At 49.6% G+C, this 18730-nt stretch overlaps 1 protein-coding gene across 4 annotated transcripts in view; it reads right to left on the bottom strand.

The window, feature by feature from the left end:
- Positions 1-18730, bottom strand: part of MATCAP1 (microtubule associated tyrosine carboxypeptidase 1) — a 527831-nt gene that overhangs the window by 231910 nt on the left and 277191 nt on the right. For all 4 annotated transcript variants that reach the window (XM_069653938.1, XM_069653957.1, XM_069653967.1 and 1 more), the window contains 2 exons: positions 11819-11962; positions 11142-11274 (listed from right to left, as the gene is read on the bottom strand). In XM_069653938.1, the coding sequence (XP_069510039.1) occupies positions 11142-11274; positions 11819-11962 (277 nt within the window). The remainder of the gene's footprint in view (positions 1-11141; positions 11275-11818; positions 11963-18730) is intronic.

Below are 18730 nucleotides of genomic sequence, written 5' to 3'. Positions count from 1 at the left end.
TAGTCATATATTTGGAAAAAGAGACCCCCCCAAACTCCAGAGTAGCAAGGACAATGCTAACAGCACCAAAATACAAGGGGGGCCAGGCCCTTCCACATTTTCACAGATACTACGAGGTGGCACAGCTATGGGTCATAAGAGTAGTAAGCAGAAGTGACAAACAAAATATGGGATGGACAGGATAGAGTGATACCAACGAGCTTCTCTGAATTGCTGTGGCAAAAAATGACACAGACACCCGGATCTTAAGATTAGCAAAGCGATGGGGGTGGGGGTGGATGTATGGGATAAGGCAATAAAAAAGGGGTACTTACGGCGGCACCAGCTCCATTTAGCCCGATGTTTGGGAACCCTAATTTTCAGCCTAGGATGGAAAATGGGGCATTTAAGAAATGGGAGGAAGCCGGTTGTTTAAAGATTAGTGACATGTATCAGGGTCCAACAATTCGAGCCTTCGAAGAATGCATAAATGTTCTTGGCCAGACAGGGAAGATAGGTTTAAATATGAACAATTGAAACATTGGCCGACTACCCCAATCATTAAATGGGCCGCGGCGTGACCATTAACGTCATTTGAGACCTATATAACGACCCATTAAGGCTCAAAGAAACTTATTTCAGACATCTATAGATTTCTAAATGATCAGGATGAAGAAATTCAATAGAATTACATGAAAAAATTGAAAAAGACATTAGGGGAAACAATCCGTAGGAATCAGTGGGAATATCTCTGGGGGGTTATCCCAAAGCTAACCCGAGTCATACAGGGAAGAGAAATCTGGATACAAATCCTCTTACAATGGCACTATATGCCAGTGAGGTTGCATGTAATCTAACCACAAGTATCAGATGCTGGAGGGGATGCAAGCAACTGGGGAATTGGAAACATATTTGATGGGATTGCCCGGTACTACAGATTTTATGGGACGGAGTCAAAAACCAAATGCTTGGGATGTTTCAGGGGATTGGACAGGTGAGGGAAAAGATATGGCTGTGTGGAATGTGGGACCCCAATACAAAAGGGCTGACAAAAATACAGAAATAGGGTTCATGATTTTATTAATAGCCGCCTGGCTAGTGATCGCGCAAAGATGGAAACAGCAAACACCACTCACTCTTTATGACTGGTTACAGAAAGTGTGGTCATTCGTATCTATGGAATAGGTTACCTACAAGATTCAGGGAGACCAAGAGAGATTTAAGAGAGACTGTGGGTCAGTACTGTCCTTCCTACAGAGTGACTATATGGTACAATGGTGCCCACATAAGATCAAGAAAACATTGGGATGTGAGGAAATATACTTCTGGTAGCGGGAGGGATAACGGGGTGAGGGGATCTTCATTGTTTTAAATGTTATGACGATGTATCACAATAAGAAAACTAATAAAAAATATAATTTTAAAAAATGATTTAGTGGGTTAATTTGTGGCTTTTGATTATGCACTTTTGTAGTTTTTAGGGTGCCTCATCCAGCTAATTGTCATGATGCATAATCACTCCTGGTATACTCAACCAAATGATGTAACTTCACAGTGCTTTGAAACATGCAGCCGATTGTTCTTTCTTGTAAGTGTTCAAAAAGGACAAGCTGTGACACATTTGCTTACTGGTACTTAATGCCTAGTGTAAGGAAGGCATGGTATCAAACAGTAAAACAGACACAAGTGACCACAGTTTAAGGGTGTTTATTTAACTTTCAAATGGGTTGATAAAACGCCTATCTAATCCGAAAGCTAAAGATGGGAGCAAGCTACGACCATCAAATAATAATAACCCGGTCCTAGCAGAGTCTTGTCCAAATAAAAGGGCCCATACTAATAAACCTTATTTCTAAATTCAAATAGTGTGGGAAACAATGTTATTTCAAAGAAAAGTGTTCAAGAAATGATATGTCAGGCTACTTGAGCCATTGGCTGCCCTTCCCAACGTTTTCAGCACGGGACAAGGCGGCACACTCGAGTTTAGCACATACTCTGGATTTTCCAGCACGAGGATGTAGTTCAAAATCTTGGTACCAGGGCCTTCTGTGCCAAAGTATATTTGCCATTCAAAGTCTACTACTACAGAGGGCCTGATGCGACAAGCAAACATTAGAGTTCCTTTCTTCTCGCTTGCACAAATTCTCTGGTGAGTTACTATTCATCCGGGTCCCCCTCCGCCGGGCTCAGACCCACTTCTCTGAGGATTTTCACATTCACAGGTTCGCAATTGTTCTCCCTCGTTCAGGCTCGGACCACGGGTCCCCCTCATTTGGGCTCAGACCCCTTTTCCACAATATTCACGATTGGTCCCCCTCGTTCGGCTCGGTCCACTTTAGCACAATGTTCACAATGGATCTGCCTCATTCGGGCTTGGATCCCTTTAATTTCACAGTTCAAGAAAGTTCCTTTATTTCCTTCTTAGTTTCTAATATCTAGGCCTTTCGAAAACACACAGTATCTTTTCCCCAGTCCTGTGCGGGACCCCCTTGATACCCTGGCTGTAGCTTGTGTGTCCATTATTTTTAGTTTCACTTTTGGACCACAAGTCCCATAAGGCTTTGTTCTTACCTCTTTCTCTTTGTATTCAGGCACTTTAAACCTCCAGTTCCAGAATGCACTGCTTCTGCACCCTTTTTATACTGTTCTTTCTCTTACTTGGCTTTCAGCAATCTTGCTCTCACATGCCCTTTCCTTGGTGGCAATGTACTTCACATATAGGTACCAAAAGGTACCTGGGTCCACTGAGCTTTGCCCATTTACTGGCTGGTGTGTGGCACTGTAACAATTTCCTTCCTTCAGTCTTGGGATCAAAGCCGACTCTCACGGCCCCTCTGACACTTGGGCTCCCTTTACCCCAGGCAAATGAGCACTTGTTCACACAATGTCTGTGGCAAGTTCTTTGCCTGGTTCCAGCTCTCGGGAGGCACGACTCCCTTGCCGTGCTGCAACCTTTCTCGCTCAGTGGATTGGCAATCTGGCAGGCCGTTCTCTTCGCTTCTGCTCCAGCAGTCCTCTGCCTTGCAGTCTCCTCAGTGTGAAACAGGTTCCCAGCTCGCTCACTGTGCTGTTTAGAACTGCACCTTTTATACTTTGCATATTGGTTAAGTGAAGTCAGGTGTAGATGATTGAAATTAATTGCCTGACTTCATTAAGGTGGCAACATGGCCGTCCTCCATAGGAAGTTGTTCCCTGTTGATCGCTATGGGAAATATTCCTTCCTCTTATCTTACTCTTCTTCGTCCCAGTGATTGGGGAGGGGAATATGGGGTATGAAGGTAAGTAACCGCTGACTAAAGAGGAGAGGGTTCTGGCATGAGTAGGTGAAAAGGGGGAATCGCGAGTCTCAAGCCTGGGTACTTTCCTCCCATTTCCCTGCTCTTTGTCAGTATCTGAGGTATTGCGGGACAGGTAGTTAGTTCTCAGAGAGTTTGTATACTCCTTTATAGTTTCTGACTGAGATGGGAGGAATAGGGATGGTGATTGGTAAAAAGGGGGAGTAAACAGGAGAATACCATTAGGTTTCACACACTAGAAAGTCTGGCAGCGATGCTCTAAGCAGGACGGTTCAAGGATATAATTAATAGATCATAGTAACTTTTGGGGCACAGCTTTCAATGGCATTGAAGGGACACTGGAAATGTGTGTGTAGTGAAGTACTGGCACACTCGGAGCTGCAAATGCAATTGTCTGGTTATTCAAACATTGGCTTTCAAATGCGCTTTTGTATGGCCGTAGGTTATATCTTGGACGGTTAGCAGGCGCAGGAGTCAATCTTCAACCTAAATTCAGTTGTGCAGGTATCATTGGAATGAGAAAATGACAGGGGTATTTTTTTTTTTAAACTGTAGTTTTTATTGCCATTTTTAGATACAACAAACACAGTCAAGAGATCAACAAAACGAAACAAGAGAAAAAAAGAGAGAAAAATAAAAAGCAACCCCCTGCCCCCCCCCAACCCTGCCCACCCCCCTACCCTGTGTCCAGAACCCTGTATTTGCCTTGGGAGAATTTCAATGTTTAGTCTTTCGTCTGTACCATGGAGATGATGTGATTTGTGGCCTATCATCTGTTGGTTAGATGCCGCTTTTCCCCAGGTTGTGGGTTCCCTGGCGTATCATCTCACCTTTCGGGGTCAATCCCGGCTCGTCAGGCCGGAGGCCTGGCGTCAAAATCAGTGAACGTCCCAACCCCAAGACTGCTGCGCACCGTACCAGTTTGTGAGGAAAGTGCTACTTTCTTTGTTCACCATCGCAGTCGGTTTGTCCATCAAGAACATATTTTTCACTTTTAGCAGCCAGTCCTCTTTGGGGGGGGCTCGGGGCTTTTCCACTTCTGGGCAAGGGCCACTCTGCCCGCCCTCAGCATGGTTTCCCACATCCTAGGGTATCGATATAGCTCTGTTTCCTCCGGGGGGAGACCCAGCAACATTGTTAAGGGATTTAGTGGCAAACGTTCTTCTATTACTTCCGCCATCCAATTCAGCACTGAACCCCAGTAGTCCTGAACTTTCGGGCAGAGCCACCACATGTGGCCTCTGGTGCCAGTCTGTCCGCATCCTCTCGGGCACCTATGCGAGACCCCCGTGAACATCCTCGACAACTTCGCGGGGTCCCTGTGCCACCCCTGTAACACCTTAAAGTTATGCTCCATGTCCGAGGTAAACAAATTTCCGTGAAATGCTATCTTGAAGATTCTGGCCCAGGAGTCCTCGGAGATCTCTTCCCCTGCTAGGTTGTTCCAAAACATACGAAAGTTCCTTCTGCCTTGAGGGTCGTAGGTGTTTAAGATTTTGTACATGCTGGACACCGCCCCCTTCCTTGAGGTCGCCAGGTCGAGGAGTTTCTCGAAGGAGGTCAGCTGCCTCCTCAGGTTCGGGCCCCATGTCGGGTTGCAGAGGATGCCCTTCAGGCGGAGGTATTCGAAGATGGATAGCGAGTCTCTTCCGAGAGCGTCCCTCAGGTCCTCGTAGGTTAGGAATTGCCCTTCTCTGAACAACTGCCCCACCCATTCCATTCCCTTGTCCGACCATTCCTGAGAGTGCCGGAACCCTCTGCCTCCCAATCTGAGGGGGTGGCCCCAGAGAGAGGTCATCGGGACAGCCAGGAGGTGAGGTGAGCAGTCCGGGGGCCCTCTCTCCAGATGTCCCAGAGGACTCCCAGGGTCGGGTGGGACCTTAAGCGGAATCGACCTGCGAGGGGCCAACAAGAGGTCTCGGACCTTCAGGGGATGGGCATCCATATCTTCCAAGTATGACCAATACGTCCCCATTCCCTCTTTCATATGCTCCAATAGGACGCACAGTTGGGTGGCACAAAAGTAGAGGTGAAAGTCCGGGAGCCCAGATCCCCCCTCCTCCCTAGGCAGAGTCAAGGTAGTCCTTCCTATTCTCTGGGTTTTCCCCTGCCACACAAAGTCTCGAACCCCCTTTTGTAGCTCTCTAAAAGTCTGAGCTGTGATGTTGGTTGGGAGTGCCGTGAAAAGGTAGAGAAGCCGTGGTAGTATATTCATTTTTACTGCAGTCATTCGGCCATACCACGACAGGATCATCTTGTCCCATCTCCTCAAATCTGATTTCATCTCTGCCATCGTGGGGTCATAGTTAGCAGCGCTCAATTTCGATATATCTCTGGTGAGGAGTACCCCCAGGTACCGTACAGCGGCCTTCTCCACTTTAATCCCGTGAAACCAGTCTAGAGGGTCGAGCCCCGGGTCTATTGTCCTCATAGGGAGCAAGACAGATTTCGCGGCGTTGATCTTCAGACCTGAGAAGCGACCGAACGAGGCCACCAGCGCCAGGAAGGGGGAAGTGATGCTACAGGGTCCACTAGATAGGCCAAGATGTCATCCGCAAACAGGGAAAGTTTGAATTCAACATCGCCCCTTCTGATCCCCCTGATGTCTGGGTGAGCTCTAATCGCTATTGCCAATGCCTCCATCGTGAGGACATATATCAGGGGGGAGAGAGGGCAGCCCTGCCTTGTCCCTCGGGAGAGGGGGAATGGTTCGGACAGCCTCCCGTTCACCTGAACCCTTGCCTTGGGGGCCCTAATGTGAGGCCCAAAGCCCATCCTCTGGAAGAGGAGACCCAGGTATCGCCACTCGACCCTGTCGAAGGCCTTCTCCGAGTCTAGGGAGAGGACACATGCATTTAGCCCCGACGTTTGGGCAAAGTGGAGCAGGTCTATTGTTTTGCGTATATTGTCCGACCCTTGCCTTCCCGTAATAAAGCCCACTTGGTCGCCATGGATTAGCTTCGGCATAATTCCCTCCATCCGCCTCCCCACCACCTTGGCCAGGATCTTGACATCAATATTTAACAGAGATATGGGACGATAAGAGGAGCATTCCACGGGGTCCCCCCTTCCTTGGGCAGAACTGCTATTATGGCCACCATCATGGACTCGGGGAGGATGCCATCCTCCAGTACAGCGTTGAAGACTCTCGCCAAGAACGGGGCCAGGGTGGAGGGGAATCTTTTATAGAAATAGACGGAGAAGCCGTCGTCCCGGGGAAGGTTCCCACCTTCATCCCACCTATCACCTTGTCAATCTCATCCTCAGTCACCGGGCCCTCCAACCCCTCTGCCATCTCCCGCGAAAGGGATGGGATCTGTATGGAGTTCAGGAAATCCTCTATCTGGGTATCATCCCTGTCATACTCCGAGGAGTAGAGGGTTTTGTAGTATTGGCGGAAGGCCTCTCCAATATGAGAGGAGTCACGGCCGAGATGCCCCTGGGTATCCCTCACCTCCTTCACCCTTCTGCTTCTCTGGACCTCCCTTAGCTTCCAGGCTAGGATCTTATCCGCTTTGTCCCCCTTCTCATAGTATTTTTGTTTTACCATTAGGAGGCTCCTCTCAGTTTTGTGTAGGAGCAGCCCTTTCAGTTGGAGCCTGTAGTCCTCCAGTGTGGCCACACGGTCATGCTCTAAAGCCTGGTCCGGGGATCCCCCCGGCTGGAGACAGGCTATTTTACCCCGCAGGGCTTACTCCTGGGCCTCCCTCTCCCTCTTCTTCATGGAGCCTATTTTTATGAGGACTCCTCGTAGGGTTGCCTTAAAGGCGTCCCAGAGTGTGTGCATGGCCACCTCTCAGTTATCATTAAACTCAAAGAACTCCACTATGGAGTCAAGGATCTCCTGGGCGAGTACCTCATCTCTTAACAGGGCATCATTGCATTTCCAGCGCCCTCTATGTTCTTCACGCCAACCCATCGTTAAGGTGACTTGGACCATGTCATGGTCCGATCAGGGGACAGGGTCTATCCTATAGCCCGCTACATATGGAGTGAGGACCTCGTCCACCAAGATGTGGTCTATTCTTGAAAACGAGTTATGAATGGCTGAGTGGTAGGTAAAGGAGGGGGTCCCCAATCTGGGAGTTGGGATCGTATCCAACAGTCCTAGGTCCCCATTAACACTCTGAAAGTTCTGCGCCATGGCTTCATCCGCGGATCTGAGGTGCTGGGGGCCAACCCGTCTTCTGTCTATAGTTGGGGCTAGGACCATATTAAAATCTCCCCCAACCACCAGTGGGCCCTGCGCGAACAACCTCCGCTTGTCCCCTACCTCCTCCCAGAATTGGGCCTGACCTTCATTAGGACTATAGACTACTGCTAGAGTCAAGGGGGAGCCCTGTAGGGAACCCCGCACCATCAGGTACCGACCCTCGGGGTCCCTCTGGATGGCCTCCTTCTCGAAGTCCATGTCCCTTGCCACCAATATGGCCACCCCCCCTTTTTTAGCCTTGTGGGAGGCGTGAAAGACCTCCCCAATTCCTCCCCCTCGCATTCTAGGCACTTTCCCCTTTGCCCAGTGTGTCTCCTGCAAAAAGAGCAGGTCGAGTTTCGCCCTCCTAAACTCCCTATGAACCAGGGACCTCTTTGTGGGGGTGTTCAGCCCCTGCACATTAAGGGTACCCACACCCAGGGCCGGATGGGCATCAGCCATGATCTATGTTTTCCTCTCTATTAGCCAATGTCATCGCATCATTACTCCCTTCTTGCTCCCCTTGTTTCACCTTGTGGACACTTTTGGAATGTTCCCCCAACTGCCCCCCAAACCCTTTCCCCAACAAACAAACCCCAAATAGTTTGTACTCCCCCTCCCCACACCCCGGTGTCCAGCCAGTTAGTTCCGCCATTGCTGGCATTTGGCCGGACCACCAGCCTACCCTCCTCGGCTAGGCAATCAGTACAGTGCTCGTGTCCTTGAGCCCCCCTTCCCCCCACTGCTTCATCCCTTCAGTTGACCCTGTTATACTTGCTGTTCAAGGGGACTCTGTATTCTGAGAAACCTCAGGAACTTCCATTTCCGACCCGCTGCGGGTCGGGGCGTCACCACCGTCAGCCCTCCGAGTCGACGTGTTCGCCTTCCAATGCGGGAGGCGGGGTGTTCAATTTTTTGAATTTTCTCGAACTGGTTTTCTTTCTTCTGGCACCCGGCTGGCTAGGGCCGCCCCTTCCAAGGGCCTCCGGACCCACTGGGCCCCTCCGGTGGGTGGATTCCACCACGTAATCCCGGATGGCTCCCCTTATGTCTTCTTCTGTAATCAGCATTGTCCGTTGGCCCATGTATTCGAAGGCCAGGGAGAAGGGGTACCCCCACCTGTATCGCACTCCCTTTTCCTTTAGTAACTGCGTTAGGGGACGGCACATCCTGCGCTTGGCCAGGGTGTATGCAGAAAGGTCCTGATAAATGGTGATCTGAGCGCTGTTATAAGTCACCACCCCTGCCTTCCTTGCTTCCTCGAGCACCTTAGTCTTTTCCAAGTAGTAGTGGAACCGGGCCAGGACTGACCGGGGGCCCCCTGCCCTGCCTCCTGCTCTGTGCACTCGGTCGAACATGAGCTCTGTGGTCATCTCTTCTGAAAACAAGAGTGTGATAATGTCTCTCACCACTCGGATCAAGTCTCTCTCTGTTTCGCCCTCCGTTTCAGGGATCCCAAAAAATCTAAGGTTATTTCTCCTTTCCCTGTTTTCATAGTCATCCATCTGTCTAGCCCTTTCCTCGTCCCTCCTCTCCAGGGCTGCAAGCCTCATCTCAGGTTGCACCCCCTGGGCTGCCGTTGATGACTGGTTGGTTTCCACTTGCAGGAGTCTGTCCTCGACCTTGTCCACCCTTTGGTCGATCTTTTCGAATTTCTGGGCGATGTCCGAACGCATGTCCCTGATTTCCTGTAGGATAGAGGCGAAGACCCTCTCCATCGCTGTCGTGGACTGCATTGAGGCCTCTGGCTGTGCCATGTCCCCAGCATCAGTGGAGCCGCTAACCGTACTCTCTGTTCCCTTAAAGCGATATGCCTGCAGCACCGCTTGCCAGCTCATGCGGTCTTCCACTGTGCCCACTGCGGGGACCTCTGCGGTCCGGTGGCTATAGGGAGTCTCCTTGAGGTCCCGGCTTGAGGTCCCCAGGCTGTGTCGTCCCGGGGTAACCGGCGGGAGGCTGGTGTCTTTCTGTGGGGGGGGGGCAGCTCCCAGGCGGGCACATGCCCCACCAGTGCCGGATGGAGGCCTCACACCTGGGTTCCTTCTAGATGTCGGCGTTCCTCTTCAAGGGGGGAGGGGGTGACCGTCCGCGCCAATCCACTGTCGCCGTCTGAGGTCGCGTTCCCCCTCCAGGGGGGTGTCAGGCGGGCACACGCCCTGGGGATGGGCCCAGAGGCCACCACCTGCAAAAGTCCGGTGCGGGCTAACTATGCCCCTCTGCGTGTCCTTAATGTGGGTGCAGGCTGCAGCGATTCTGGGATCGCTCGAGAGAGGGGGGGTTGCGTTTACGCTCCGGCGGTTATTGTGCTCTGGGGGTGAGTTTCCACGGGACCCAGTAGCTTTTTTTATTTTTATTTTTTTATATATTTGGGGGGGGGGCGTGGGGTTGTGCGGCCCCCCCACGCGCCCTGACCCCGCTCTCCCGCTCCGAGGGGGGGGGGCGGTCCTGGAACCTCCTAAATCAGGCCCTGGTTGCCGTGGCCGAGACGGCTTGCTCAATGTGCTCGCTGGGGCCCGCCCCGCCGGGGACTCGTCACGGCCCGGGGGGAGGGGGGGTGGTGAAAGCCAGAATCCCCCGCCGGGTCCGCTGTCCCGAAATCCTGAGGGCCCCCCGCGAGGGCGGGGGGCGGATGGGCGCTGGGGGGCGGACTCGCCGGCAAAAGGCTCTCCCGTGGGCCGCTTCTCCTCCCCTGGCACCGATGCGCTCTTCGCCGCTCCCTGAGCTCAAGTTCCGTTCTTTTTGGCAGGGGCTAAACGGGGGGCTCACCAGCTCAGGTCGGGCGAGTGAATCCGCCTGGGAGGTCCGGGGGGGGGGGCTCAATCCCCGTCAATGGCCCAGCCTCAGCGGGAGCACGGCGCTCAAGCAGCCATCACCTGTGCGCCCCCTGGTGGCCTCCGACAGGCATATTTTAATGTTTTAGACATAATAATACCAAATAATATTTCAGTGTACTTTTGGTACGAACCAGGAATACAATTAAGAGAAATTGACAGGCCTTATACATTAATGAATTATCCAACCGCTGCAGAACAGGCAATATGTGATCTGAGATCTAAGATATAGTCAAGTGTGTTGCACTAACAACATGATACACCCATGAGAGTTGAGGTATACAATACATTGGAAAATATTACTTTGAAACCATGAGCTAATAGAGAATTAAGTGGTTTTATCAGGTGGAGGCCAAAGTAGAAACTTTTTACTGAGCTGTCTTACTCAAACCGAGGGAAAAGAGCTATAGCAAACCCTTGCGGTGGTCTATTTAGCTATTCCCATTCACTGCAGCACTCAATATGACCAATTTGAAAATGTAAAATTCTGGATTGGCTTACTGCATTGACTGTAGCTTTAAGTACTTACTTATCCCAGTAGTGGGGTCTGCCCTGCGGGAACAAACCGGGTTATGGAAGGGGGAGGCAATCTGAGTAGGATTCCCCTTTTCAGTAGATTAGCACTCAAAAGGCAAGCGTTCCCTGAACCATCGTCTCTGTGTCTCCCAACCTTGGGAACAGGTGGTCACCTCAAGAAACACGTTCTTGCCTCTGTCCCATTCTCTACGAGTTGACTGTTTGCCTTCTACCTGTAGAGCTTTAATCTATGGAACAGTTTCACGCACCCATCCCCATCTTGGCTAGCAACAACCCTCCCCTCCTAAATGCTGGACAGCTCCTGACCTATCTCGTGGCGCAGCATTCCCTCCAACCAGTACTGGCGAGCTCCCGACAGGTTAATGGTCAAAGTGGGGCGACTGTTCTCAATCATCATCACAGCCTGAGATAGAAGATCCTCCGTGAGTTGCACTACAATCTGCCAAAGGAGGAGAGAGAGAACATAAATACACATCACACCACCGCCGCCGCAGAGGTTAAGATAGCATCATTAGAGGTAAGACATACAATCTGCCTAAATAACAACATAGAATAAGAAAACCTAGATAGACAATAGCAACTTGCAGCGAAAGTAACATGCTGCACAAGAAAAAGGATGAAATACAACAATTAACATACTCTCCAAAGCAAAACATTAGGATGCACTAGGTTTTGTACAGCCATAGTGGATCAAGAGTTTTGTGCAATCTGAGGATGAGGGGGATAAGGCATTCACGGGATGGGAATCTATGTTGGGCTTATTTTAAGAAATCCAATCCAAGAGAATATTGCAATGTTAGCTGTCCCATGTAGTGGATCAGCACTCCTGGAAGATTTACTAAGCACAGATATTGCAGTATGCTCACTTTATATATGATCCTTCGACAAGTCCTCCTCTAGGTCTCTCAAAATACACTACCAAAGAGAGACCAATACACCTCAGCGGGTGTTCCCTGTAGAGCGACCAAAATAAGAAGCAGTACCTCCCCAACACAGTCTTCCTTCAGCATGTACTTTCGAATACTTGTCCAGATTTGGCACTTGTTCAGTCGGCTACCTCCAGTGGCTACTTCGAAGCTCTCATAGGTCCCATACTTGTCAAGAACTGCATGCAGAATACGGATGGCCTGTGAGGACAAGACATGGTGATTCGACTGGGTAAAAACCTGCGAATGAACCAAACAATCAAAGGTGCAAACAGTCATGGCTACATGCATTACATCCATCTTGGACAATATCAGTGTGCCACATTCCTGATTTAGTTCATGATGAAAATATAGTTTTTCTATTAATATAACAATCAAATCTTTATAAAAATATGTGTGAGTGTGTGTATGAGAGAGAGATGGAGAGGTCAGAGGGGAGCGGGTGAGATGCACATGGTAACTATACACATAACAATTGCATTGTATTATGATCCTTGCCCTCAACAGCACATGTTCTGCTCCTTCCCAGTGAACTTCTGTCACAGTAGAAAGCCCCTATGCATAGCTGCTCCACGGAAAAGGATTAAACAAGGATATCAGGGTTTAGAGCAGGCACTATGTTTTTGGAAAAAGAGCAAGCTGGACTGAAAATGGAAGGGTGTTGAAATGTTGATGGCGGTAACATGAGCTGCAGCAAGGCGGGCAAGCCTACAAAATGCACACCAAGAGCTACCCAAGAGCAATTGCACACAAAAGAAAACTGGACTGTACAAATAGTCCAAAATCAAAACCATCCAACTGTTCAAAGTGTTTAATGAACTTACTGAACCGACCAAGTGACTAATATCATTCATTGTCCATCCCAAAAACATGCAGAAAAAGAAAAGGGCCAAATTATTGGTATGTGGGTAGTAGTAAAACATTCGGTAATTTCCATTACCAGATCTTTTACTCCCTGCTGCATTACGCACCAAATACTGCATGCAAACCTAGCGGATGGACAGCGTCGAAAGCGAACACATGTGGTATCTGTGGACGTCTGCAGAGCCATACCATTAAAGAATGACGTCTACTGATACTGCATAAAACATATGTGAAAGGCCTGCTAATAACCGGCCAGCAATCATTACTCAGGATACAAAGCCCATTCTACAACCACTCCCAACACAAAAACCACTAGGCAGGCTGGAGGACCACTGCCACTGTGCCTGGTTGAGGTATACATACAGATTGATGGCCATAGGAATGCAGGCATCATGCAACAGAGGGCACTACATACTAGGAGGAGAATCTGCAGGCCCCCAGTACCCTGGCCCAGGCTGTCCCCATGGGGCATAATGGATTTCACACATTATGCAAACAGCTTTGGCAGGTCCCCCATTATGTACCATACTCGCACCCATCACCCATCTCCTGAAGTTGGTTGCAGTCCTCTATTTCCTAGCCGCTGGCAGCTTCCAAAATACTGTTGGTATGGTCAAATGAATGGCAGAGCTTACATTTTCTAAAGTCTTTAAAAAGGTCTCGATAGACCTATTAATCATGCCACAGCACACATAGGGCTGCAAAGGACCCCCAAGCAATCAACCAAAATCAAATTACATTTTTACGACATTGCCCAATTCCCCAATATCCCTGGCGCCCTGGACTGCACACGTATGGAATTGGTGCCACCCAACGGCATCAAGAAATGATACCATAACAGGACACATAAGCACACAGTGAACTTGCAAATGGCCTGTAACGTTGCCGTAACCTTTACACACTGTTGTGCACCATATACAGGATCGGCAAACGGCACAACAGCACCCTACCAGCTTACATGGCCATGCACAGAGGACAAATGACATGGCTGTTAGATAAGCAAACATTAGAAAGTACTGAGGAGAAAGGGGTGATCCACAGGGAAGTGTTGAACAGCGGGATTACCAGTAAGTCTGACTAGGGGTGATGTGGGGGTACCCTGCAATAACAAGAGCTACACATCATAGCATTTACTAACTGTACATTGTAACATGACATGAACTATCAGCATGCTAACCCTGACATGCCATGCTCTCAATACAGATGATGTAGGCTATCCACTCCTGCCATGGCTGATGACTCCATGGCTTGATAACTCCATAACATAACCCCAGAGGGCAGAGGTGAAGAGATACAATTCTGTGCACATATGCACAAAGGCCATCATTGAGTGAGCCCTTGGCATGTTAAAAGCCAGGTTCAGATGCCTACAGAGGACTGCTGATACCCTCATGTATAATCCTCAGAAGGGTAATCATATCGTTGTCTGTTGCATTCTGCAAGACTTGTGCATTTGCCGCAATGTTCCCCTGCCCTCACACTGTTGTCATACAACCTGACAGTGATGACGATGATGGGGATCCAGTTGCATGGCCAGATTGGGACGTCAGAGAAGGGCCGATTATGAGGTATTGTGTAGTACAGCAGTCCTCTGACAGAAAGCATGGGGCCGTCCACACCACCAATGGACATTGAAGTGTATGACGATATTTGTCACCTATGATGACAGTGCAGTAGTAGCGGCACTAATGTGCTTGTACATGTATATTGCACTTCAATATTGCCACTGTCAGAAATAAGTCAGACCATAAAGGTTCACAAGCTTTGAAGTGGAATAAAAAAAACATGTTTAAAACTTTTCAAGGCTTTATTCACCAAATAACATCATCCATGTGTGCACCCCTCAACTCCCCAGCTCTTGCACCCCAACAAACCCCTCTTCCACCCCAGCAACCCCCTTTACATCCCAACAACCCCACTACCTTTTCTGCCCAAACAACCACCCCTTCCAACCCAACGACCACCGTCCCTCTTCCACCCAAACTCCCACACAACCCAACATAATTCATGTCACATGACACAGTGCCACAACAGCGCCAGGGCCTGTTGTCATTGCCTGGCGGGCTGGCAGGAGGATGCTGTAATAGTCTATGAGAGCACCGTAGTGGGCTTGTTATGGTGACCTCCTCTGTTGTGACAAAGGTAGATGGATGGTCAGCGGGTGTAATAGGGTCCTCTCCAGCGTCTCCGGGATTCCCGACAGAAGGGTGAATCCCTGTGTGAATGCCTCAGTGCTCTCTGGCATTCACTGGCATCCATGAGGCTCTCTACACTACAAGCCAAACGTGCGCGTTCCTGACCTGTTTATTTGGCATGTGCTGCTATTACTGTACGGATCTCCCTGAATACTGCCAGATGCTCTATGGAGAGTGCCTCGTGTCGTTAGATTTGGGACTCCGTCTCACGTATGGGGAGGAGGTTGAGGGTCTGGTGTTGAATCTCCATGAATGAATCAGGCGCACCGGATGTTGGACCTGCAAAGGGCCTGCTGGCAGGTTCGGTCATGTGGCACTATATGCCTGCCCGTGGCAGGGTTCGTGGTGTCCGGCTGCACTGAGCGAATCATGGGACCACTGTGTCTCGACACTGTCTCCATCATCAGTCACCCATCCTATCTGCATCCACAGGGTGAATTGCAATTATGTCTGTGGGGGGATTAGTTGCAGTACTGCCTCACGGACCTGCTGTGGCTGAGCCAGAGTTGCTGTAGGGATTGGCTCTTTGCTCTGCTGGGGTCTCTCAGAACCTGCAATAGGTGTCTCAGATGTTGTTGCCTGTAGGGTTGGTTGGGCAGCTCTGATGGCTTCTGCAGTGGTCTGGCGTTTTTGGACTGGTCATGTGTCCCTTTGGGGTGATGGTGTCTTGCCTCTATATTTCTGGGCTGTTGTTGACATGGGTGCAAATGTATTTGTCATGGTCTTTCTTCCGGTGGACCCTTTGCTGTCTGCAGTGGGTACAAACGAGGGACCTGTAGCTGCGGTGCCTTTAGTTTATGTGCCTGAAAATCCAGCCTCGGCATAGGAGGAGGCCTCTGTGGATGTAAATCAGTGACATTCAGTTACTTGTGCTTTTAGAGGTTAGTGTATGGGCACATGTCATGATTTACATTACAGGTCTGCATGAGTACAGTGGCTGTTAAAGGGTGCGACACATGTTGGGAGGTTCATTTGGGTACATGTGATGTGTAGGGTGGTTGGTACACATGTTTCATGAGACATATGGGTGGTATGTGAAGGCAAGCGTCCCCAACCAGCACGATCCTCCCCGCAATGAGAGACAATGATGGACTCTCCCAGGATGGGAATAAGGCCAAGACAAGTGCGGGTGAGCGTAAATGGGAGTTTATCAATCAGAATAGGGCATGCAAAGAACTCTGCAAACTCCGAGAGCGCTCTGTCTGACAATAGCAAAGACAGGCGTATATATTTACAAAAAAGACGTCAAAACCTACACCCTATAGGGGGCACAAGTTCAATGGGATTTGGTGGCGACGACCAGCTATAGGTGTTGCTGTGATGTGGTTGGTCTTGGCTGGAGGACGTCACTGGTCAGCCTAGTGGGTTGGGCTGGGCCTGGCGGGTCAGCTGGGTTCATCCGGGCGATGTTGTTGTGCCACTGTGGCCAGTGTCAGAGATGAATGTTTTTTCCTGACTTCTTTGCCCTATTCCATGCACACCGCAGTCATTCAGTCATTTGCAATATTATCTTCTTTAGTAAATCTTCCAATAGGTTATTCTACAGGTTAATGCAACACAGGAGGAATGCACCTTGAGAGGGGTTTGATGGCGATTCATCAGTACATGGTTACCAGTGTCCTGTTGACCGGGTACCCATAGGTCGTGGGGCTGGGTCTCAGGGCATGGGACAGGCGGTACATGTCCTCCTGTCTTGTTAGAAGTCGTTATGAATGTGTTGCTGTAATGTTGCCATAATATTGGGTGTCCTAATCTTACAGGGGCCATTAACCTAAGGTGATCGGGTGGGTTGTGGGGCTTAAGAGAGGGCGCCTCTGGATTTGTGTTTTCAGGCGGAGGTTTACTGCTGGGCTGTAAATAATACAGGTGGCGGGCCGTGGCCTTGGGTGCTGCAGAGGGAACTACAAATCTTTGAAGCGGCTCCATCCTAGTTGGGGGAGGTGGAGCAGCGCGGCGCGGGCCTCTGCTCTCTCGTCTGGCAGGCTTCGCAGGGAGGGAGGGATGGGGAATGGCCTTGCATATACTTCAAAGGTATCTTCCTCGTGTGTTGCCGATTTCAGGTGAAAGCATCATAAACATTCAAATAATATACAATACTAATTGAGTCATTCCAAAGCTCACATTTTAACTTTGCTAATGCCTCTCAAATATAGCCAGTCCGAGCACATTATTTGTACACTATGTTTTAACAACTACAACATTTTGTTATATGCATATACATTTGCAGTAAGTGAGGTAGTAGTGAGGTTGGTGGAGCGCATAGAAACGACTTGCCATCGTACGTGACGGTAGTGGCACATAAGGGGCTTGGACATACACACATGAAGGGTGCATTCTCGCATGCCCTTTACATGAGCCCTTAATATGGTTGCATTTGTCTTTCTCTGCACTCTAGCAGCATTAGTTTGGTTATGGCGCGGGACCGTGGGGTGTAAACTTTTCAATGATACGCATAACAAATAATCCCCCGGGACGCTTTCACTATTTGTACATAACTGCAGTGGTGTGGGTGCTTCATTGCTAAAGCCATATGAACATGCATTCTGCCATATCTATACATTTTACAGGTTTTTTAGTCAAAGAGGTTTGTGGAGAAAATGCGTCCATCGCAAGTAGTTTTGTCATTAGTATTTGGGAACTTTTGCTTTTATCTGAGGGCCATTTTACAGTTCTCTTTCCACCCAGGCTCTGCTGGCCGGGTCATGCTGGGAGCAGCGATACACTGCGGAAGGTGAAATGTTACAGTGTTGGTATCTTACACTAGCTCATGTCCGTCTTGTTCGTGGGAACGGGCTCACAGCGGATCTGCCAGGGAGCTGCGGCCACAGGGATAATTGAAACTCTCCAAAGGTGGGGGCTGCGCTGCAGTGTGCCGAGCTCACACCATCTTTATTAGACAAAATGGTTTCTGAGGCCTAGCTAAATTCAATATGTTTGGGCAATGTCTTCAGCAGGTGAGGCATCCACCACCTGGGCCCTGGTGGTAAGGAGGGGACGACTGATGAGCCATGGCCCTCACCGGGGGAGGGGATGTAGGCGAGGGGGGTCTTTTGGACCAATCCTCCCCTACATTTCCCCCCTTTCGTTACTTAAGCAACACATTCTTTAAATCCTCCAATCTCCTGCACTCTTCCTCGTCAATTATTGCGTCATCCCATGCAGGTGTGCCTTTTATGGGCATCCATGCTCTGCACACCCCCCTCAAGCTCTCACCTCTCCTAGCATATTCATCTGGGGTACAAGTCAGGTATATACATCCGCTCTCTCCTTCCAAGTCTACCCATACCTCCTTGTACCATTCTAGTATACGGGGCTCTCTAATGGTAGTATGCCACAATTTATCTACTATATCCTTGTTGTGATACCTAGGCACTAGCTGATATCTTGGTGTGTCATCTGTTCCTGTTTGTACCTGCACTTCCTGCATGGCTTGTATTGTACCACGGGTGTTGCCCATTGTCACCATCATCATTGCACCATTCGGTACTGCGTTAGCACAACATCGAAGACCCACCTGGCACAGGCAAAAAATAAAGAGGAGGAACACCACAGCCGGCATCAAAAATTTCACTGTCATTCCCAGCCATGATGGAACCCAGGAGAAAATATTGTCGAACCAAGTGCTTTCTTCCGCTCCACCTTCCATTCTCATTCTTTCTCCTAGGTATGTACTGCTTCGATCACATGGGACAGGGAGCCATTTTCTGCGTCTTCGGAAGGTATGAAAGTGCAGCAGGCACTTCCGATTTTTCGGCAAACACCTCCATCCATCGCTGTCAACAGGTCCAAGACATACCTGTTTTGCATGGTCATCAGCCGTAATGCTCTTAGTTCCACTTTTATTACGTTGAACCCTTCTTCAGTGTCATTTGCCAGCTGGATCAGCTCCCAACGTGTTATTTGGAGCCAT

This window comes from Ambystoma mexicanum, chromosome 1p (genome assembly GCF_040938575.1).
Source record: "Ambystoma mexicanum isolate Mex_15411 chromosome 1p, UKY_AmexF1_1, whole genome shotgun sequence".
NCBI classification, from domain to species: domain Eukaryota; kingdom Metazoa; phylum Chordata; class Amphibia; order Caudata; family Ambystomatidae; genus Ambystoma; species Ambystoma mexicanum.
Note: the sequence above shows the minus strand (reverse complement) of the source record. Positions and strands in the feature narration are given on the sequence as shown.